Source organism: Panthera pardus, unplaced genomic scaffold, assembly GCF_024362965.1.
Source record: "Panthera pardus isolate Hobbes unplaced genomic scaffold, ASM2436296v1 HiC_scaffold_13, whole genome shotgun sequence".
Taxonomy (NCBI): domain Eukaryota; kingdom Metazoa; phylum Chordata; class Mammalia; order Carnivora; family Felidae; genus Panthera; species Panthera pardus.
The window spans coordinates 8,261,080-8,283,691 of record NW_026526688.1 but is presented as its reverse complement, the minus strand read 5'-3'; the positions used below and the strand labels follow the sequence as shown (position 1 = coordinate 8,283,691).

Genomic DNA, 22,612 nt, shown 5'->3' with positions numbered 1-22,612 from the left:
AAAATTGGAATTTTCCGGAAATGCGTAGCTTCAGTGCAGCCCCGTGAGCCAGACGTGTTGAGGGCTGGGGGCCAAACTGGTGCAGGCTCGGCAAACCAGACCTTGACACGGAGGCACCCGCATTTCCCACCAATTTCTTCAGGAGCTAAGCACGCATCTTGCAGATTTTGAGTCGGGTCTAGGTTGTGGTTTTCTCGTACTAGAGTAAAGCACTTTCCAGATCACTCTCCTCCTTCACTCACTACCCCTTGGCTCGCTCACGATCAAAAGTGAGGGCTGGGAGAACACGGCTCACAGAAGCAGGAGGAGCAGCATCCCGGCCTCCACTCAGCAGCCTAACGGGGCTGCAAGGAAACAAGACTCACCCCACGTCACCGGGAGCTCAAGAAGGGAAGCCGGCGGCACTCACCAGGCAGGGAGAGTGTCGGCAACAAAGCAGCCCCCGCGGTTTGGCCACAAAGACAAGGGACTTCATTCATCATCCGTATTTATTAGGCGCCTGTTCCGTGCAAGGCACTGTGCTAGGCGCGGGGAAAGATACAAAGACAAATCCGACAGGACTGCCCTCAAAGAGCTTACAGTCTAGGAAAGGAGCATACAGTGTCTGGAGAAGATATTTTAGATGGAAATAACCTCCCCCCACCACCCACCCCACAAAAAGAAAAAAAAAAAGAAAACTTAAGTTTACTCGACTTGGCTTCATTTTCTTCTAGTTCAGCAGCTTGACATAAAAAGCATGTATCTGAAAGTCTTTTAAAATGCACACTTTTACTCGTAAACAAAATTCATCTTCATTAGAAAAAAAGGCTGTTTATTGCAATTACGAAAATCCTCAAACATATCTTCAGTATTTTCATGAATTTTTTTTCTTACGAATCTGTTATTTGTAAAGTAAACAATTTCCTAAATCGCTTCAAAACGTGCAACTTTTGAAAGAGACCTCTTTAAACCCACTGGCAGTCACACAGAACATACACAGGCTCTCTACTAAAAACAAAGTGTCTGAAACAAATAGGTGTTGTTTTACTACCAAAGTTCACAGCTTACGGTTTTTCTCCCTACACTCAGCTCACGTCAATTCACAATATTACAAAATAGCACCTCCAGTAACCTATACCTCAAAGACCCGAAGCTTTCAATCACGAAGCTTTAGATAGAATATTGGGGGAAAAATGTCTGATACAACCTTAAAGACCCATCTTCGTGCTATTACTAAGCCGGCCAGACCCACCAAAGAACTGTAAAACAATTCCAAAATAGGAAATTTACAATCACCCACTTTCCCATTACACCCTTAGGAATCTCTGAAGCGTCAGTTTTCTGTTATTTTCCTTTAAGCATCAAGAAACCAAATGTAATCAACTGGGGAAATAAAAAAGCACTGACAGAGCTTCTCTAGGCTAACCTGCTACAGAAAAGGACGATGTGTGCGAACTGCAAATTACTTGGTTTCTAACCAGAATTCTTTTAGGTACGTTTCTTGCAATCGTTCTCCTTTCCCAAGATCCTCTCTGGGCTCAGACATTTCTAACACTTAGGTTTCTGTTCAATCTGAAGCCTTGGACTTTGTAAGACTTCTTGAAAACACAGACACTAAGGTAGATGATATGCTGATCAAACTGAACACAAGGCCATCTGTTTTTATGAAGAATCACGGTCAACCAACAAAACCGTGCGACCCAAAAATGAGTTCCTGAGACAGAGGTTTCTTATTCCCACGTTGGAGCATTCTTGTCCTGAGCAGTTGCCCAAAGTTCAGTAGAAACCAAAACCTAACCATTGTGCTACTGGGATCTTTCTGCTCCTCTTCCTCACCAAACTCCCAAGAAGCGGGCGAACTGGTCAAATAAACTTCAACTCAAGTAAACTTCAACATTTGTCTCCGGCAACCTAGCACATGCGCCATCACAGAGGTGTAGGGAACCACCACACCGGCGCCTGCACCTGGTTGGGCCCGCCTTCACGAACGCACCCTGGGTTCAGCCGAGACACCTACGGATACTACGCTTCCACGTGTAACATCTGTACAAACTATAGAAAGTTAAATTTTCTGGGTACAAAATCTAACAGAAACAAAGTCAAATCAGGAGGAACAGCTGTGTGTTAGTCTTCTGGTCACCTTCTTGTCACATTACTAAAGGGCTTTTCTGTTCAGTCTCTGCTGAACAGATACCACGCATTTCAGACTCCTGTGGTTATAAAAGAACCACTGTTTAAGTTAAGGACTCTCCAACTCCGTCCTACAGATAAAGAAACCGAGACCCTGAACAGCTGAATGAAGAAGCTGGGGGCCACACCCACTCTGGTACTGGTGATCGGACACCTGCAACCTTTGACACAAACCACGGGATCACACACAGTGACCGCTAAAACCAATGTAAGGAAATGGGGAGGTGTTTCATAGGAGGTAAATGGAACAACTGTTAGCTTAAACCTATTCTTAGAAAACATTAGCCCTTTTTGGTTACTGCTGAGAGTGTAACTACAGTGTCTGGTCTTGCTTTTAAGGGTAATTGATTTGTACTTGCTTCCTTGAGGGCATTTATTGGTTCACAGTAAGAAAAAATCATGTTAAATATGATCATATATTCAACTGTGTATTATTCTGCATTTAAATTATTTCTATATACATTTGGATTCTTCTACTTTTCACAAAGTAAAATTAATTTATGCAGAGAATGAAACCAGAGATCCTCTCTGTAGAAGTTGTTGGCAGCCTGAAAATTAGTCACTTTCATACAGAATGGGAAACCGCTTTAAGGAGAGGCCGAAAGAGGGTCCAGGGTCACAGAAAACATAATGAAAATTGGAAGTGAATTCTGATTAGCCGGTAATCAGAGCTACAGGAGAAAGGACAGGCTTAGAGATAATCTGAGGGAACTTTTAACTCCCTTCCTTGCTAGGTAACCACAAAGCAATTCAATAAACTTCCGGGTGTCAGTTTCTTCATCTGCAAAGACCTAACATTCGAACTACTTACCTCATTAGATTATCGAGGAGAACACATAGTAAAACATATGAGAGTGCTTCTAAGTGGAAAAGCACACCAACAAATACTGATTATTACCGCAATAATTATTAAAATGTGGACCTACAAAAAATTTTAAATAATTACCACTCAGTGGCACGAGGCATGCTCACGAAAACAAACTTAACTCAGAAGGTAAACCATGCAAACGTTCTCAACTTTCAATGGCAATGCTAAAAGTTCACACAAAGATATAATACAAAGGAACAATTTTAGAGAAAGCACTGAGACACACATATTTGGTTGACTTAAGAGACTTTAAAGTGAGTTAGAATGATTTCCAGCTTATAAAGAGGTATTTAGTCTTTAAGTGGAGAAGGTTGCTCGTCACCTGTAAGAAAACCAAGCATCATGGGGCATTCCTAAGACAAATGGAACAAAATCCCGTCCCTCTTGGCTGTTTTATAAACCAGGTGTCTCACAAATAACCATCTTAGTGCTTCCAGTAATGAGACACACCCTCAAAGAGAATGTCCGCTTCTGAATCACATCCGATGTGAACCTGCATGAATGCAAGGCATAAAATAGCATTCTCATAAGTCCACAGGCACCTAAAAGTTTTAACAACTCTTCATGCTCACTTTCTATTCCATAAAGAATCATGGACATACAGGGAATATCTCCAAGATAAATTTGTTACAAATCTTTATTATGTAGTTGTCTTATTTTTGTAATACTCCACTCTGGTGGCCTTCTTTTGTGTGTGTTTTGTTTGTAAAATTGAGTCTAAATAGCACATTAACCTTTCAAATATGCCTTTTGATGTTAGTCTTATGCCCCCCCCCCAAAAAAGTAACAACCGAAAAACAAATGAAGATACAAGGGAAGAGAAAAATGAGATATGATTCATTAAGTATAAAAATATGTTGCTTCAAATTCAGAATAATTTAATAACTCTTCGTTATTTCATATGTATCTGGAAATGGGACAGATACATGACCTGATCCTGTCACAAGAGGTAGAATTCCAGCATTTGGTACAACGTTCCAAGACAGGGTTAAAGTGACATTCCTGTTTCCCCTATAAAAAGATATAATAATAAACGGATGTCAGCAGAAACATTTTTAGTTCAAACAAAACATTTTAATTCAAGCACTGAGGCTCAAATACTATAGAACTAGCTATTTGCAACTGGAACCCTCATCTATCAACAGAAGTTTTCTCGTCTTCTGAAATCCCAGGGACCCGCATTCTATTTGCAGGCATCCCATGATGACCTACCTAAATTCACTCAGTTACAGTTATTAGAACCACCAGCCAAAAAGCTTAAATGAGTAAAACACAGAGAATATAAAGAGATTTGAGCTAGATGTCAGCAGGCAATGATTTGCAATCTAATTCTATCCTTGTCTAGATTGTGAACACATCACAATTTCTCACGGCTGGCAATTTTTCGTCTGCAAAACCAGAGCTTTGGTTAAAACAGCTCTCCCCTAAAATCCTTTCCAATGTTTACTCGCAGAGCTTAAGAGCTAAAAATGACCCCAAAAGACCAGCCATTCTAATTCCTTCACTGGGTGTGAAAGGAAACTGAGGTTCAGGGAAGTTCAGAGAAGCACAGCAACGGCCCTCAGTGTCACCTCCTGGATGGATGCACTATTTCTCCATTAAGGGTCCCCGAGAACTTCCCTCCCCGTGTTCCATAAGGAGCCCCCTGCCAACCACAGTCCTACCGCAGGTGGGACAGCCCAGGCCCCCTGCGCACTTGGGACTGGAAGCATCTGAGGGCTTTCTGAGCGTGACCGGGGTTCACGTACTGCAAGAAACTGTGTGCTTTTCCTAAATCCCAGTTACTGTGACAGGATTTCTACCCAATCCTCTGGTTTGGATCCATATACTTTTCTTCTTTCTCAACTGTCCTCTTTGTACCCTCTAATCTTTTTCTTTAAAATAAAAAATACTTTACATCGTTCTCTCCCCCGCACAATTACAAGTAAAGAAGGACAAAGAATTGCTCACTTGAGGCCATTTCCATCGTCAAAGAAAAAATATTTTGTTTTCATATCTTTCAACAGCAGCTTTGGATTATCACCTCGCAGAACAATCTTGTCCCAGAGGACTACTTGGTTGAGAGCCTACATTAAAATGAAAATGAATTAGACAGCTCATCGGAAGTTCACCTCTGTCACTTCAAATTCAAAGCAGTGCTAAGCAAATAGTTTAATTTATATTACTGATACAACTTTTGAGGGAATTGCTAAAATCTTAAAGCACACAAAATAATAACAAGAGGACACACATAAGAAGTTGAGCTTTGCTGGGACAAAAGATGATCTCCCAGGAAATCACTGCTTTTGCTAAGGCAACTGTCATTTAGGGCCCCCACAGCTTATTCCGAGGGTGTAGACCTACTCGCTCTCCAGAGAAAGGCCCTTGGAGACACAGAAGGGATTAGAATCCCTGGAAGGAAAGCATTCTCGTAAATCACCTCTCCTGCCCAGCTCAGTGTGGACTCTGCATAGTGTCAGGGAAACTGAGGCAACTATTCCTGGTCCGTCACACTGTTAACAGGGGTCACTGCAGCCAGATTAGATCATGAATATTTACGTATCCCCAAGGTCTTTAAATTATCGAAGAATCACTAAAGAAATGAAGCCTTCTAAATATTTTTCCCTTAAATTAACCATAGGCACATCATTGTTTCATTTATGGCAACATTCTAGAAGCCAATTCTTTGAAACCGCTATTTTGACACATCAAAAGCAAGTTCTGTTTGGAAAATGAGGGGCATAAAATGAAGACAAAACACATTTGTGATCACTACTAAATCCCAAGACATCTGTTCTTATAAAGCTATTATGCATTATTAGCCTGGGAGGCCAACTGCCAGCATGTGGGGACTGTGCTCACTAAAAAGGAATGTGGAAGTAATTTCTAAGAGGTTTCAAATCTTCACCATAAAACCGCGAAGATTAAACAGAAACATCGAGACTGAAGAACATACAAAGATATGCCGAAGTGAAATGACATCTTATGTACATTTATTCATCCGCCAAAGCAATGACGTGTCAAAGTTCCAAGTTGTATTAACTTACTAGTTACACTGGGGTAAACCAGAATTATGAATATGACTTAGGCACACCTGTCGCCAAGGTGACACATAAATTTGGATAATTTGTTGAGACCTGTAGAATAGTATGTGTGTATACAGTCATTACTCTTACCTTCAGAGTAAGTTTTTCTAAATGACCCTTCTAACATTTTGTTGATTCTCAAGGACAAGGACCAAAACTCATCCAACCCGATAATCCGAGTGCCTAACACATTTTGTGGTATAAAAGGTATGCTCAAAATAAATGTAAAATGAATTGAAATACGAAAAATTGCAGTTAACTAATCAAACCAATCAACAGATAAAGTTGATTAATTTTTCATCCCTTGAAAGGAAATATAGTTCAAATAACATACAGAAGTAGACTCATCTCTAAATACGAATTACCTCCAGACTGTATGGTAACAAACACGAGAGTGACTTAGGTGAAATAACAAAGAAGCACATTTTAATTCCATGGATTTTACTTTTGTATTTTAATCCATTTATCACAATCATTCACTTGACACTTTCAGGGGATTTCTGTTTTAGTGACACTCCATACAAATATCTCAACCCTTACTCTTATCTGCAAAAAAAGCTCTAAATCAAAATGGACCAGTAAGTTTCAATCTACAAATTAACAATTTTAGCAGTGTTTTAACCTAGTAGTTTAGTGTAGCTTTTCATTACAAAACTTCTGATAAACTCTAGTTTATGATTAGAAAGATTACTTTTAAGTAAATAATTGGTGAATCCCATACAACTCCAAAGCAAAGGAAAATATTTCCCAACAGACCAATGTTAACTGGAGATATACGGCTTGGTAAGACTATCAAAATAGTTCACATGAGAAGAAAAATAGAAATATTTAGATGGATTTTAAACTGATCTGACATGATTCAAATATTTGTCACCTTTACAGTTTTTAATTACATACATGGGTAATGAGAGCCGTAAATACAGCTCACAGAGTTTGTTGATTCACATACCTTTCTCCAAAGCTGTGGAAAGAAAACTGGCCTGAAGAGTGTGACACCCGAGCAGCAATGCCTCACCCCCATTTCCTCGTACACCCAGCATTCAGCAACATCCTTCCTGACCTTATCATTGGAAATGGTCTCCAAAGATTTTCGATCACAAATTATTTTGAGCACAAACCCCAAAAGATGCATTTTTATTTACAAATGATGTGCACAGTACACATTACTACTTTCGGATGATATCATCACTGACAGTCAAGGCAAATTTGCATTTCAAATAGTATTCCTGACCAATGTTGAATTTTCTCAGCCAACTTTTTTATTAGATCTCAGCTCTCTCTTTTTTTAATCCACTGTGGCTAAGCAGCTCCCAAGAGAAAGAAACCCACCAGCTCTGCCCCTTTCCTGTTGCTTACATGTGGTTGAACCATTCACATTTTCAACCTGTGATTCCTTTGCAGGAATCTTTTCGACCATTTTTTCCATTTTGTGAGGATTCGTTTATTTAAAAATAGATAACATCAGAGGAACCTTGGCGGCTCAGTGGGTTAAGCAGCCAACTCTTGATCTTGGCTCAGGTCATGATCTCACGGTTCGTGGGCTCAAGCCCCATCCATATCGGGCTCTGTACTGACAGCATGGAGCTTGCTTGGGAGTCTCTCAGTCTCTCTCTCTCTCTTTCTCCCTCCCTCCCTCTTTCTGCTCCTCCCCTGCACGCTCTCTCTCAAAATAAAAGTAAACTTAAAAGAAATAGGTAATATCACCCACTCAATTGGATTATACTGCACCTTACAAAATGCTGAAAATGAATGAATGAAGAAATGCAGGCAGTGTGGTCAACCTCCTGCCCGCTGAATTCATCTTCCTCCAGGGACGCTGCATGTTGTAGGAGACACGTAATCACCTGACTTAGGGACTGAGTGTGAATATTAACGTCAGCCCGTATTGCAAGTATTAGTAAAGCTTCTTTCCCTTTTATTTTAAACAGAGAAACATACAGATCAACTTCTTTCCAGTATGGCGCGTGAGGAGCTTGGAAGCGGCCACTCCATCCGAACAGCCAGTAAAAAGCTAATGAACTGAAAAACAGGCAACTCTTCCTAGATCCGTAAGAGAGGAAAAAATGGCTCTGAACGGTTTTCCTTATGGACTGCCCCGTCCGCACCCCAATCAGGGGACCACAATACTAGAGAGCTACAGAAGCAGAAAAAAGACAGAGGCTACCAAAGGAGATGTTTTCTTAGTAGAATCACCTCTCCGCAGGCCTGTGATTTTTACCAAACTCCTCAGGTCAGATACTCTAAATATATACAATTTATATTCTTGGAGCACCTTGGGTGGCTCAGTCGGCTGGGCGTCCCACTCTTGATTTCAGCTCAGGTCATGATGTCCCTTTTCGCGGGATTCTAGGGATTCTCTCTCTCCTCTCTGTCCCTCTCCTGTGTGCTCACGAGCACACACACTCTCTCTCTCTCAAAATAAACATTTAAAATAAATTAATAAATAAATAAAATCAGGTTTTAATGATCTATTAACTAATGAGGTTTTAAAGACCTATTAAAACTTAGATATGTGTATATATATACTTACATTATTTTTTGTTGAATATTCTGCTGATAAATAAAGAAACAATTGCTTAACATTCCAATCAAATATGTTCTCTAGATGTAAATAAATTAAGGAATATATAAATCATGAGGCAGCATACCACTTTTAAACCACTCTTGTTCATAATTATCCACAATACTAATACTAAAAGAGAAAAAAAGGAGAGGTGGGCCAGAAACATAGTGAGACACTAATTTAGTAAAAATACATGATATGTATATATATATATCGCAAAATCTAGCTCATTTCAAAGAAAAATATATCAGCAAGATTATTAGCATTATCACCCCACACCTCTAGGCATTACTAGCTGAGATTCTTCGGTTAATAATAACAGAGCAATACAAAATTTAGCTTTCTGTGACATCGACTAAGCCTAAAAGAAAGAGGATTTAATCCTTCAAGCACTTTCGATTCCATGGATGTTCTAAAGGATAACCAGCCCTCGCCATTTAAATTTACTGATAAGCAAACATGAACTAGCTCATGTTAATTACACGAAGTATAATAAATTGTCCACGTTGCTTTTGGACACATGCCAGCAGAGACCAAAATGTCTCAATCCATGAAGTGCTTTGGTAAGAATATGCAGTTGAATACCAATTTGATTTCATCAGCCTATCAGAGTGAAGAAAAAAAAATTCATGAGGATTCAACACAAGAGCTGTGTCACTGGGAAATGAACGGAGTTAATGTTTGCGTTTTTATTAAGTATTATATGTAAATGGTGAAGCCTTTTCATTATGTGCATTTTCATACCGACAGCAACACATCTATTTCATTCCACGTTTAGACATGTGTATTCGCTAAGAATCACACTACTGCAGGAGAATGGAGAAGTCTAGGATAGCGCTTTAGAAGAAAGGGCACAATTTCAAGTGTAGCAGCAGCATTAAGAAAATCTGACTTAACTACAAATGAGACTGAATATGTACAGTTGTTGAGAGATCAGGAAATTTCACTGTAATTCTCCAGGTACACAAGCTACTACTTTCACAAGAGATCCAAGCTCCTTACTAGTTTTAAAATGACGTGAAGACTCAAAAGCAGACATACCAAGTTTACCACGGGACTGTTGTCACGGTGCACTCTATTTCCTGAAAAAGTGTCTAGAGAGCTAATTCTTAGTCTCTTTCTAAACTCAACATTTTATTTCTAAAAAGTCCAGTTAAAGTAATTCCATGGCAGTAAAGAGCCGTATCAGGTAAACTCTCCGGGAATGTTATCTGCTTCGACAGACAGGTGCTTTACCCAAGTTCAGACAGTGCCATCACCAGAGCCAATTTTAATACCGAGGTCTTAAAGAGCCAGGTGACTGCACTGGAAGGGGCAGGCAACAACGCTACCGAGACCCCAGAAGACTGGATTGGCCAAAATGAACAGTTTCCAAAGGTAGAAACTCAAGATAAAGAGAAAATATTAAATCATCCTCATTTTAAATTAACTCCTTTAAATATTAAGATTTTTCTGACTCCTATGATAAAAGTACTTATAAAAAAACGATAATGGCAAAATGCTCATACAGTTTACCAATGACCATTCTGATAATGATCTTCTAAACCTTAAGAGATGCCAATTCACTTTTTTAACCTAGGTTTCTCTCTGCTACTGTAAAATATGGATATTTTACTTGGGACTGTACATAAAATATTCCATCTACGTATATCTGCTATCGTAAAATATGGATCTATACTTGGGATTGTACGTGAAAGATTCCATCTACATAAGCTGAGCACTGGTAACATCTTTCTTTCTGTAATCCAAACAACCTGGTTTTTTCTTTCTGAAATACAGATTCAAACTCTCTTACAGCTTTCAATCTAGTTAATGTCTCTGTGAACAATTTAAAGTAGGTTCATAAAATGATAACTGAAGAATCCAAAAATAATTTTTTTCAAAGTGTGAATGAAAAGGTATGAAAACTCTTACTAATAGAAACATAGAAACTCAAGGGTGCAGATGTTTATCTTGCGAAACTTAACAGAAGAAGACCATGGGGGAAGGGAAGGGGGGAAAAAAGAGTTACAGAGAGGGAGGGAGGCAAACCATTAGAGACTCTTAAATACAGAGAACAAACTGAAGGTTGGTGGGGGGTGACGGAGAGGGGAAAATGGGTGATGGGCATTGAGGAGGGCACTTGTTGGGATGAGCACTGGGTGTTGTATGGGAGCCAGTTTGACAATAAATTATATTTTTAAAAAAAGAAACTAAAGTATGGTTGATTCAGGAGATAGTCAAAAATCACTAAGCAACATGTGTATCATTATACAACTATAAAGAAAGCAATAAAACATTTTCTTAAAGGATATCAGCCGTTATATCAAATGTAATGAATCCCAGATCACTTCTTTCTCTAGGTCCAGTGAAGTCTTCTACATTTTTTCTAAAAATAAAGACAAAAGTATTACCATCCTTCAAATATAACAGCACACACAATTCGCATAATTCCATAAAGCTGGACGCACAGGTGCAACAGCAATCCCAGAGAGAAACAAGTAAAAATCAGAAAAACCTGTAAGTGTGAAAACAGGATAAAAATGTTAATCTAATACAAAATGCGGTCTTTCGCCATATTCATATACCTTAACAAAGAATCCCTAGCGGGGTGTAAAAACTGCTCAAAATGTAAACACTTGCTGTAACGCACTTCGATAGCATGGGTAGAAGGTTCCAGATGACTACAGGTGGTGTGGAAGAAGCTAAGATAAAGTGATAACCACTGTTGTTTATTGAGTGCTTATTATGTGTCTGGGCCAGGTGAAGAATATATTTTCTTTACGATCTCAATCCTCGCCCAACAAGCCTACAAGTTGGGTATTATTTCCATTCTAGACAAAAGGAAATTAAGGTCCAGGACGGTACGAAACTTGCTCAAGATTAACACCAGCTAACAGTTCCTGTGTCTATTTGAATCTAAAACACAGTATCTAATAAACTGCAATAGAGAAAAAAAAGGGGGTGGTGGCGGGGGGTGGAGTCGGCGATTAGAGGACTGGCTTGCCTGCGACTCTGACAAAGAAATCAAGGAAACTGACGTTGAAGAACGAGAGTGAACTTGATGCAAGATGGAACAGAGAAGAGGTGAGAACCAGGGGGGGGAAAGCAACGTATCCAAGAAAAAAGTGCCAGAGAACCAACATTATGAAGGAAAAAAACCCAAAAGCATTCACGAAACGACAACGTCATTCTGGAATCCCATTTTTGGCATTTTCGCCGATTTATTCACGCGGCGGACTTAGACCACCTCCACCGCGCCGCAACGGAGAGCTGGGACGGCGACCGCGCTCGGCGCGTCCCGACCCCTCCTGCCAACTTCAAAGCGGCAGCAGGCGTGCGCCGCCGGCTGAGGCAGGAAGGACAAAAGCGGCGGGGGGCCGGCCCCGCGCGCTCACCAGCGGCGGGGCGGACCGCACCGGAGCCCGGGCGAGCGGGCGGCGCACCGGGCGGGCTGCGCGCGGCCGGCGGCGCCGCCGCTCTGCTGGTGTGTTGCTCCCTCATTGGCCAGGCGCGGGCGGGGGGAAGTGAGGAACAGGAAGGAAGCGGAGGCACTGGCCTGAGTAACACTCAAAATTAAAATTTAAGAGCAAGCCCGGGAATTTGCGGCGGAGGGGTGGGAGCTCGAGGGGAAGCCGGGAAGCCCGCGACGTCCACCCGGGCGTCCGCCCTCGGCGGCGACGGCCGCTCGGCAGCGGGGAGGGTGGGGGCGGCCCCGGACGCCCTGCCCCGCGGCCCCCCCCCCCCGCCCCCGGCGCGGCGGCCCGGCCTCGACGCCCACCCCGGCCCGGTCCAGGCGCCCCGCCCCGCCGGCCGGGCCTCGGCCGCACTCACAGCATGATCCGCGAGACGTGCAGCCGCACCGGGACGCTCCGGTCTTTGAAGGCGGTGGTGATGAAGCAGCCGAAGGTGAGCGCCGCCATCACGCTCAGGGAGAAGGCGAACAGCGAGTTCGCCCGCGACAGCACCGTGTTCATCGCGACCGTCTGTCCCGAGCCCCGTTCCACACGCACACGGGGGACCCCGTTCCGGCCGCGGACCGGCTCCCTGCGATCCGCGCCGCCTGCGCCCGCGCGCGTTCCGGGAGCGCGCGCCGCCGCGGCCCCGCCTCCTTTCCGGTCCTCCGGCGCGCGCGCGCGCCCGCCTCCCGGGACACACCCACCCTCGCGGCCTATCGTCTCCACCAATCAGCGGCGAGCAAGGGTTTCGCTACGGAAGACCCGCCCCCTGTCCTGGCTTCCTCTCCTTTGGCCGCTAGGCTCGCCCAGCCTTCTTTCCCGGTCCTTCGGTGTGGTGGTCCGAGTGCTGGTATTTCATTAATTTGCGCTTGAAACCAGCAGCAGAACAAGTTCGTTTGGCGTGTGTTCTGAGGCTGCGCGTTGGAAGCAGCACTTTACAAAACTCTTACCCTTTGTCAAATCGGGTCAAAGTTACAACAGTTTTTGGGAGGGTATGGGACAGAAAGAGTGGCCGCCCGGTTCCCCAAAGCAGTGTGCCTTTACTTTACTTTCCACGTCAAACCTCAGTCCAGTTCCCAGTAATGCTTTGCCTTACAACTGCAGCTAAAGCTATTTCTGACGGCTAAGAGCTGCTGCTACCAATTTTAAATATTTGCATTTTAACGTGACATTTCCCATAACTAAAAGAATAACCTCACGGGGTTCTTAAGATCGAAGGAGATAATTACTGTGGGATTGCCATACAGCACAATGTATAAATATTTTTTTTGCTTTTTAATTTATTTTTGAGAGAGGAGAGAGAGAGAGAGAGACAGAGCACGAGCGGGGGAGGGGCAGAGGAGATAGATACAGAATCTGAAGGAGTCTCCAGGCTCCTAGCTGTCAGCACAGAGCCAGATGTGGGGCCTGAACCCACGAACTGCGGGATCATGACCTGAGCCGAAGTCTGACGCTCAACCGACTGAGCCACCCAGGCGCCCCTTAATGTGTAAATATTTTAAATTAGCAAGCCATCGATATGTCACGGCCCTGAGTCTTGGCTCTGCACTCCGGATCTTCATTCCCAGGCCCTCCTGTCTCACACTTGCTTTTTGAATCTGGCCATTCAGTCCACTGTGTTTGGTCTGCCTGTGTGCACTGGACTATATCCCTGCATGACACGTTAGCTCATTTGTTGACAGCAGCCTGCTCCTCTTGACATATCAGACTAGTTTCTTGAGTATCCTTGAGGGGCTATCAGAAATTATACCAGGGGCGCCTGGGGAGCTCAGACCTTTCAGCGTCTGACTCCTGATTTCAGCTCAGATCATGATCTCATGGTTGGTGAGTTCGAGTCCCTCGTGGGGTTCAGTACTGACAGTCCGAGCCTGTTTGAGATTCTCTCTCCCTTCCTCTCTCTCAGCCCCTCCCATGCACACTCACATGCACTCTCTCTCTCTCCCCCTCAAAATAAATAAATAAACTTAAAAAAAAAAAAAGAAATTATAGCACAGAACATTGGTTTCTGAGGATCCATACCCCACCCTCCCAAGGAAAATGAAGATCCAAAAGCCCTTCCATGTTCCCTAGGCAATCAAAGACATCCAAATTTGCTGGGTGTCATTGAATAGTCTATGCAATTAATATCCAACTTCTCTGCTCATGTCCCAGAGACACTACACTTTCAGGAAAGTGAGAGGCTGCTAGTGAAGCCTGTGGCATTTTCTTAGTTGAAGAACCTCATCAACTTTTTTCTCTTTCTGGCCCCCTCTGACTTCACTCAGAAATGCACTGTTGAAACTATGTCTCTTACATGCCAGGGTGTACATCTGGTCACTGGAAAACCCACACACATCCCAGGGGAGCTAGTCCCAGCTGAGCAGTCCACCTCAAGGTCGGCTTTGGGGAATTACCCTGTTATAATATATTCAGACCCTTGAAACTCTAGAGTACGAGCTGAAAATTCAGACCATGCAAGGTGAGGTTCTTTAACTCATTTGAGTCACCTTTATCACAGACAGGTTTCCAGATAACCATTGGCAAACAAAGCCAGCCACATCTGGAATGGAAATAAAAGGGGGGAATGGTTATGGGAAGGGTCAATACAACAGGTCTGAGCCATCTCTCTCGTTAGAAGTACCGCCTGCGGGCTTGGCCCTGGGCTGGCATCGAGAAAATTGGCTGGCAAATAATTCTCCGCACTGATGTAAAACTTCCCCTAAATTATAAATGACTCACTGCACGTAAACTGTTGAAACAATGTGGCTGATGCCAAACACCTGCTTTATTTGGGGGACTCTGGAATTTTGGGACATGCCAGGCAGAGGGTGCCTAGATGACCATCCCCACGTGAAAACCCTGGGCACTGAGTCTAATGCTTCCCTAGTTGACAACATTTCACCTGTGCTGTCCCAACCCATTATTGGAGGAGTTAAGCACATCCTCTGTGACTCCTCTGGAGAGGACTTGTCCCCATGCACGTTTTCCCTTTTTTGTCTCTACTGTGTGATCCTTTTACTGCAATATGGTCTTTGGCTGTGAGTATGACTATGTAAGTCCTGTGAGTCCTTATGGCAAATCAGCAAAACTGACGGGGTCGTGGACACCCCCAACACAAAGACTATCTCCTGCTTCATAAATTTCCATATGAAGAATGTTCTTAAGGATTTCTACCAAAATCCAAGAAAACCTAGCCCCATTCTATTCTGTAAGGGAAAGAGTCATAATTTTTTTTTTTTTATCCTAAGCCTTTCTAACGTGCTCCATCCTTAGTTCCGGGCGCTAAACTGCCTACGTGTTTTGACGGATTGCACCTTGCATTTATTCGGCCTGCCCTTTGGATTCCTTGCCTTCTCCCTTCTGTCCCCAATGCTCGTGGCAGGCCCTGTTCTGTTTACTCATGTGGACACATTTCTCTGAGCTCTTGACCTTGAGTTACCCGCTTAATGTTGATTTTCGCAACCCTCTGCTTTTACACGTGTCCACAGCACCGGATGGGAAGATGTTTTCACTACTTGTTCTTAATCATTGAGCCATTCAGTGTCTTCATCAGCTCATCTGGCCTCCCTGGAAGGGGAACCAATCAGGCAAAAGTCATGATCTCAGTCAAGTATATTCTTTGTGTGGATCTGTTACTTTCGTGCTCCTTATTTATGTATGTAAGCTGAAAAGAATTTTAAATCAATATATAGCAGAGGTTAGAAAACTCTGAGTAATACCTAAAATTACCTTTTTTTCCCTCAGACTTTTAACTACGGAGAATACCTGATAAATTAAACATCCATATGCAACAATATTATTCCATCTTAGTAACTTACAAAGAAGGAGTAAGAAAATATCTGAATTCTTCATATCCTTACTTTGAAAGGTCTATTCTGAAAGAAAAAAAAATTTCAAGAGAATGTACTAGATTTTAGCTCCTGAATGCTGGAATATGTTTAAATTTTTTGCACTCTTACACTTCTGTGAATCTTTCGAGTGGAAGGAAGTAAGAGGTACCATTCAAGCGATTGAATATACTACTAAAACTGAAATTCTTGAAGCACAAATTCTGCTTCTGTGGCTTAATCATGTGTCACATTGCAGGAGTCAGTCATAAGTGACTGGTATTCGAGAGCAGATGGGGAAGCAAAAGACTTATGACCCAGCCTCAGATCTGTTAACAAATGCTGAGAAAATCATCTTGCCATTTACCCTGATTTTACCGCAGAGGCAGGCAAAACCCAGTGCCCCAAGGGTGTTCCCAGGACAGTGGTGATGCAGAAAACACCAGCATAGGAGATGTGAGTTACACATAAACTCTTAGGGGGTCTTTCTGCATTTAAGTTGCTAATTTGTTTAAGATATGCTTCACTCTAAGTTACCATAATTAACAGTCGGTAATTTTTGTGACAATTTTCCTGGGAAAGATCCCAAGTGATTCCTGACACAAAGATCCTTAGAAGGAAGCAGTGAATAGATCGTGTCTTCCTTCTCTCGAACAAGATAAAGAGCCAAAACTTTAGCCAGTCTACAAGCTGTGTTTCTTCACTTTCTGTCTTCCTTGAGCTTTTTGATACAGATGTGGATACAGAGCCCTCTCTGTACTTGACCTTGCATTTCCCCTTCCTCCTTTCAGCTTAAGGTGAACTTACAATTCTTCTAGAATTATAAGCCTAAAATCAATGTTTTTAAAGTAAGAATTATTATGTGTGTAACATCTTATAACAGTTATTTAACAGTTTGGGGAGAGTTGCTGGAATAAAACATAGATGACAGATATTGGGGGATCTATCTTGACCATTTACCTTAATTCTTTCAGAAATAATTCTTGGTAAATCTTTTCTCTAAAGTTGGGTTTTCTGGCCACGTAATCTTGACATATTACATGTACTCATTAGGCGTGATTCTGATTGTAAGAGAAGAACCCCCTGTTGGGGAACTTATAATAGAGGTAGAACTCAGGCCCTGGGCAGGTAAGTGGTAATTGAACAAGGTGTGTCCGTGCAGGCTATAGAATGTTCGTAGGGATTCAGGGCAAGACTCCCAGGTACAAAATTGGATAGTCAGGCTGAACTCAGAGGTAGAGACCATGGCAGACTCTCAATCCTGTCTAGGATGGGGACGAGAGTGGAAAGGGGATATTGTAATTTGAGGCTACATCTGGCTGAGAAGCCACTAAGGGGGGCGCCTAAGGAGCGAAGCTGCCATAGCTGGGTCCCAGATCCCATATGCCCCACTCCAGGGCACAGGGGTATTCATACACTGATAATCTTTCTTACCGCCGTCAGGATTGTCTAAATACCTGCAGAGTTGACCCTGCAGGTTATAGGGAGGTGGGTGGGAGGGGCACGTGTCCCAGCCTCAAGGAGCTCGGAAACAGAAAACCAGAGGGAGAAGATGTGGTGAGACAGAGGGCTGACATTAAATGCCTGTTTTTATTTTCTGTTTTAAAACAAAATATCCACGATTCTGTGAGGCAAATGAATCACATCTCAAAAATTTTTTAGAAGGATAATTACAAATCTAAAAAATAATCCTACAGGTAAAAAGTGAGTTGTTTTGGGGGCGCCTGGGTGGCTCAGAAGATTAAGTGTCTGACTTCGGCTCAGGTCATGATCTCACAGTTCGTGGGTTCGAGCCCTACGTCGGGCTCTGTGCTGACAGCTGGGAGCCTGGATCCTGCTTAGGATTCTGTCTCCCTCTCTCTCTGCCCCTCCCCCCCTCTCAAAAGTAAGTAAACATTAAAAAGATTTTTTTTTAAATGAGTAGTGTTAGGTGCCTGGGTGATTCAGTCGGATAAGTGTTCGACTACTGCTCAGGTCATGATCTCTCGGTTTATGAGTTCGAGCCCCATGTTAGGCTCTGTGCTGACAGGCTGGAGCCTGCTCAGATTCTGTCTCCTTCTCTCTCTGCCCCTCCCCTGCGCTCTCTCTCTCTCTCTCTCTCAAAAATAAATATTTAAAAAAATTTTTTTAAAGAATTGTTTTTAACTCAGCTATTCTGTGGACTTTATCAAATGTTTGAAACTTCAATTCATTTGCATCTGTAATAGTTGAGTTACTCATAATCATATGGTGAGTACTATCTTCATGCAAATGTTAATTCTGAAAATTTTCAAACTCAAATAATTTCCTATTATTGAACGATTCCAACTACTCATTCTGTAGAACATACAGCAGCCTGTAGCACAAATCTTTTCCCATGGATTAAACACATGTTGCTGCTTGCATTGTATAAACTACCCGTCGTAACACCTGAATCACGTAGGCACTCAGTAAAAGATAGCTACTCGCATTGGCCCTGCTAAAAGTCAATTTTCATCAAAACATCGATTTTGAAAGTAAAGACTACTTGCTTTCAGTTGTCGTGGTTACACTTTTTCCCCGAGCTTCGGTGTAATAATCACATTTAACTAGAACAGAGCCTTGAGTTACATATTGTTTAAAAATTAATGCCACGGGTTATATGAAGAAACAAACAGTGAGTGTACGAGACAGAAAGATGTTAGACCTACATTTCCGAGTGGAATGTAAGTGACTTCAGAGATCACCTGTAAATATAAACATATCAAGTTCATTGTTTAATGTATTTGCTATTACCAGAAGTAAAAGAATGACACAAGGTTTGGGGAGGAGGGGAAGAGTAAGCAATAGAAAACTCGGCCAGAAACACGCCCTCAGGGGCAAAGCCCTGGGTCTAAGAGCTACATGTGAATAGCCCTGCCACCTGCAGATAAGACATCCTGCCCTCCGCTGCCTGGGAAGGCATCGCTTCAAGGTTGCAATGTGACAGCATCGGAGGTGGTTAGAAGCCCTCTGGTCCCATTTATGCACTGGAGGCTCAATATTCAAATCCGAGGTCACTGCCAACCCTACAAAACAAATGTTGGCTGTAGCTGAAAAACTGGCTTGTGGCAAAAAACCTAAGAATACAGGAAAGGCTGATTCCCCCACGCTGTCCTTCTGCATCACTTCACGTGGCTCTAGCTCTCTCTACCTTTAGAAACTCTCTCTGAACGAGGCTTATTAGTGTCACTTTATGGCACATCTATTTACAAGCCTATTGTGTGCCGAGCATTGTGCTCACCCACTTCATCTCATTTCCTAGAGCAAAACAATTCCAGTCCCATAGCTCCTGGCTTACCGCCCCGCGGAGGAGAGTGACTTTAAACAACAAATAAATGATTGGAAATTCGTGTAAGTGCCGTGAAGGCAAAGAAGAGGTTGAGGAGAGAGATTGTAAAAGAGGCTGGCTGTTTAGGAAGGCCTGTAGGGAATTCTTCCAAGCTGCCTTAACTACAAGAAAGGGACCGTGAACCAGAGTGGTTTCACAGTAAGGACATCTCTCCTTGGACCCATCTAACTCCTTCGAACCCACAAAGAGTTAGAGCTTCATGCTGGGGGATTCGGTGCCCAACCGTGTCCTCAGGAGCTTGGTTCTTCTTTCTGCTCTGCTGCCCAAAGTGTCTGTTTCCTTCTAAACCCGGGTCTTCTTAGGATCATGTCTCAGACAACATAGAAATCTATCTTTCTCTCATTTAGCGATGGTTGCAACTTGAGGATTAGTTGCATTTCCTTCACATGAGAGGGAAAGAAAAATAAGCTTAGAGACTAACTTCTTCCCTTCAGGCTGAGCCACCTTGGTAGAAAGACCGCTAGTTTTCCAGCAACATCCATCATGCTCAGGTTTCGGCAGGGCACTGGGCCACCGGGAATAAAGATTACATTTCTCATGTCCCCTTGTGACTGTGTGTGGCCTTGTGACTAGGGTTTAGCAATGGCAGGTAAATGGGGGTAATTTGTGTAATTTCTGAGATCTACTCTTCCAGGGAGGGAGTACGCCTTTCCTGGTCCCGTCTTCCTTCCTGTGGCTTCAGTGTGAATATGATGGCTGAGCATCTCCAGGCACGTGTTGAAGATGACCAGGCAGGGTGCATCCTGAGTGCTTGACACCCGTGGCAGTAGCGGCCGTGACTGTCCCCCCACCCCCTCACTGTTTAGCTTGCTCAAACCACCTCTGAGCATGTTTTGTGCTACCTGCGTGCAGCGCCCAGGGAATGCACTGTCCCTAAGTCACTGGCCAGAGAGAGCAACGCCATGTGCCGATGGGCTCATTCAGTCAGTGCTCTTCCCCGGACTAAGGATGTGGTCGAGAGTTCCCGAGCGCAGGGGTCGCATGAGGTGGGGACAGGATGAAATCAAAGAGTGGTTAGGAAGGAGGAAGCGGGGAAGATTGCTGACCAACTGACCAACAGTGACCACTACCGATTAGTGACCCAGGCCAAGAGAGAAGGGCTGGATCACGCGGCGTGAAAGTAGGTGTGGGGTCTCCGAACAAGAATCGGCTTGGATGTGGATGTGTTCACAGAACTGAAAGAAAGTCAGTATGATACATGAACGGGAGAAATGACATAAGACAAGGCAGGACCCTATTGCAAAGCTGTATCCATGTTTGCCCAGGACTGTCCTGGCTTAACCTGTCGTACTAGAAAAATTGAAATAGTATTTCCTTTCACCTTCCAAAATGTCCTGGTTTGGGTAATAAATCCCAAGAGTATGCTGTAGATACAGCCCATGTGAAAGAACTTGGACTGTATTCTAAATACAGTGGGATGTGGTCTTTATCCTTGTTCTGTCTTAGTAGAGACATCAGGCTTTCACAGCTGTCCCAAACTTCATCTTCTGGCTCCTCCCCAGGTCAAGCTAGAAAATTTTTCCCGAATTGGCTCCCAAGGTCATCTAGCCTCAGAGAACAGATAAAAGCCCCTCCCTGCCTCTTCTGAGCCACGTGACATTTCCTACAAGATTGCTTCTCTCAGCCTAGATTTCTTTTTTTTTTAATAAATTTTTAAAGTTTATTTATTTATTTTTGAAAGAGAGAGAGAGAGAGCGTGAACAGGGGAGGGGCAGAGAGAGAGGGAGAGAGAGAATCCCAAGAAGGCACCACACTCGGCACAGAGCCCCATTTGGACCCCCGTCTCACGACCCTGGGATCGTGACCTGAGCCGAAACCAAGAGCCAGATGCCCAACCGACTGAGCCACCCATGTGCCCCATCTTAGCCTAGATTTCTCATCCAGCAATACGACTATTATATAAGGAATCTGTGTTGTTGGAAAGCCTATTTCTAGGTTTGAAATATTTTTGCTTATCAGAATGGAACTACCATACAGTCTAGCAATTCCAGCTCTAGGTATGTATCCCAAGAAAACAAAAACACCAGAATGTGCACTCCTATGTTTATTGCAGCATTATTTACAGTAGCCAAGATCTGGAAGCAACCTAAGTGCATTCAGTAAATGAAGGCATAAAGAAGGTGTGGTATGTATATACGATGGAATATTACTCCGCCATAAAAAAGAGTGAGATCTTGCCATTTGTGACAACGAGGATGGACTGGAGGGTAGTATGCTAAGTTACACGAGTCAGACCAAAAAAGATAAATACTGTAAGATTTCATTTATATGTGGAATCTAAAAAACATAATGAGGGGCGCCTGGGTGTCTCAGTCAGTTAAGCGTCTGACTTCCGCTCAGGTCACGATCTTGTGGTTTGTGAGTTCGAGCCCCACATCAGGCTCTGTGCTGACAGCTCGGAGCCTGGACCCTGCTTTAGATTCTGTGTGTCCTTCTCTCTCTGCCCCTCCCTCAGTTGCGCTCTCTCTCTCTCTCTCTCTCTCAAAAATAAACATTAAAAAATTAAAAATAAATAACATAATGATAAGCAAAAAAAACAGAAAACAGATTCATAGATACAGGAAACTGTTGATTACCAGAGTGGGGAGGGGTTGGGGGGCGTGCAAAAGAGGTGAAAGGGATTGAGAAGCATAAACTTGATTTTCTGAAATGAGTAAGTCAGGGGGATGTAATGGATAGCACAGGGAATATAGTCAATAATGTTCTAATAACGTGTGGCGACAGATGGTAACTAGATTTGTCATGGAGATCATTTCATAACATAGAAAAACATCTAATCACTGTGACGTACACCTGAAACTAGTAGGATCTTGAATGTCAACTATACTTTAACTTAAAAATAATGATAAATAAGTATTCCTGCCTCTGGCACTTCCTACCTTGAGACTGATCTTGTAGCCATCCAGTCTGCTGAAAATTCTTCTGTCTACTTTTTGACCTTGGACAGGTTATTATACATTCCCTGAGTCTCTTTTCTGTATCTGTTTCTACATTTACTTGTAAAATGGAGCTGTTACCCAATAGGGGCTGTATGAGTCCTATAGGGCTGCCATGACAAAACTGGATTTTCTTATGGCAACTGGGTCTCTCAAACAACCAACTGGGTGGCTCAAACAACACACGTTTATTTTCTCACAGTGCTGACGTCTTTACACCCAAGATCAATGTGTAGTCAAGGTTAGTTTCTGGGAAGGCCTCTCTTCCTGGCATGTAGATAGCTGCCTTTTTTTTTTTTTTTTTTAATTTCTTTTTTGAGAGTGAGAGAGCACAAGCAGGGGAGGGGCAGACAGACAGGGAGAGAGAGAATCTCAAGCAGGCTCCATGCCCAATGTGGAGCCCAACACAGGGCTTGGTC

General features: G+C 43.1%; 1 protein-coding gene and 1 long non-coding RNA gene across 2 annotated transcripts; both read right to left on the bottom strand.

Annotated features, from left to right (window-relative positions):
- Positions 1-472: 472 nt before the first annotated feature.
- Positions 473-12,736, bottom strand: SPCS3 (signal peptidase complex subunit 3). Its single transcript, XM_019434242.2, has 5 exons — positions 12,479-12,736; positions 10,960-11,033; positions 8,633-8,709; positions 4,988-5,103; positions 473-4,048 (listed from the first exon to the last, which is right to left on the bottom strand). Exons 1-5 carry the CDS (start codon positions 12,619-12,621, stop codon positions 3,916-3,918), a joined length of 543 nt encoding a protein of 180 aa, XP_019289787.1. The 5' UTR covers positions 12,622-12,736; the 3' UTR covers positions 473-3,915.
- A 5,894-nt stretch (positions 12,737-18,630) lies between these two features.
- Positions 18,631-22,366, bottom strand: LOC109257867 (uncharacterized). The gene is made up of 2 exons (XR_002076127.2): positions 22,137-22,366; positions 18,631-18,934 (listed from the first exon to the last, which is right to left on the bottom strand). It is a non-coding gene; the product is annotated as an uncharacterized LOC109257867 (long non-coding RNA).
- Between the last annotated feature and the right edge of the window lie 246 nt (positions 22,367-22,612).

What these genes read in the sequence shown, in the direction of transcription:
- SPCS3 (XM_019434242.2), bottom strand. Translation starts at nt 12,621, where the DNA reads ATGAACACGGTGCTGTCGCGGGCGAACTCGCTGTTCGCCTTCTCCCTG. An exon ending in AATATTCAACAAAAAATAAT is followed by an intron (nt 5,104 to 8,632) that starts GTAAGTATATAT and finishes ATTTTAATGTAG; the next exon opens with GCTCTCAACCAAGTAGTCCT. An exon ending in GACGATGGAAATGGCCTCAA is followed by an intron (nt 4,049 to 4,987) that starts GTGAGCAATTCT and finishes ATCTTTTTATAG; the next exon opens with GGGAAACAGGAATGTCACTT.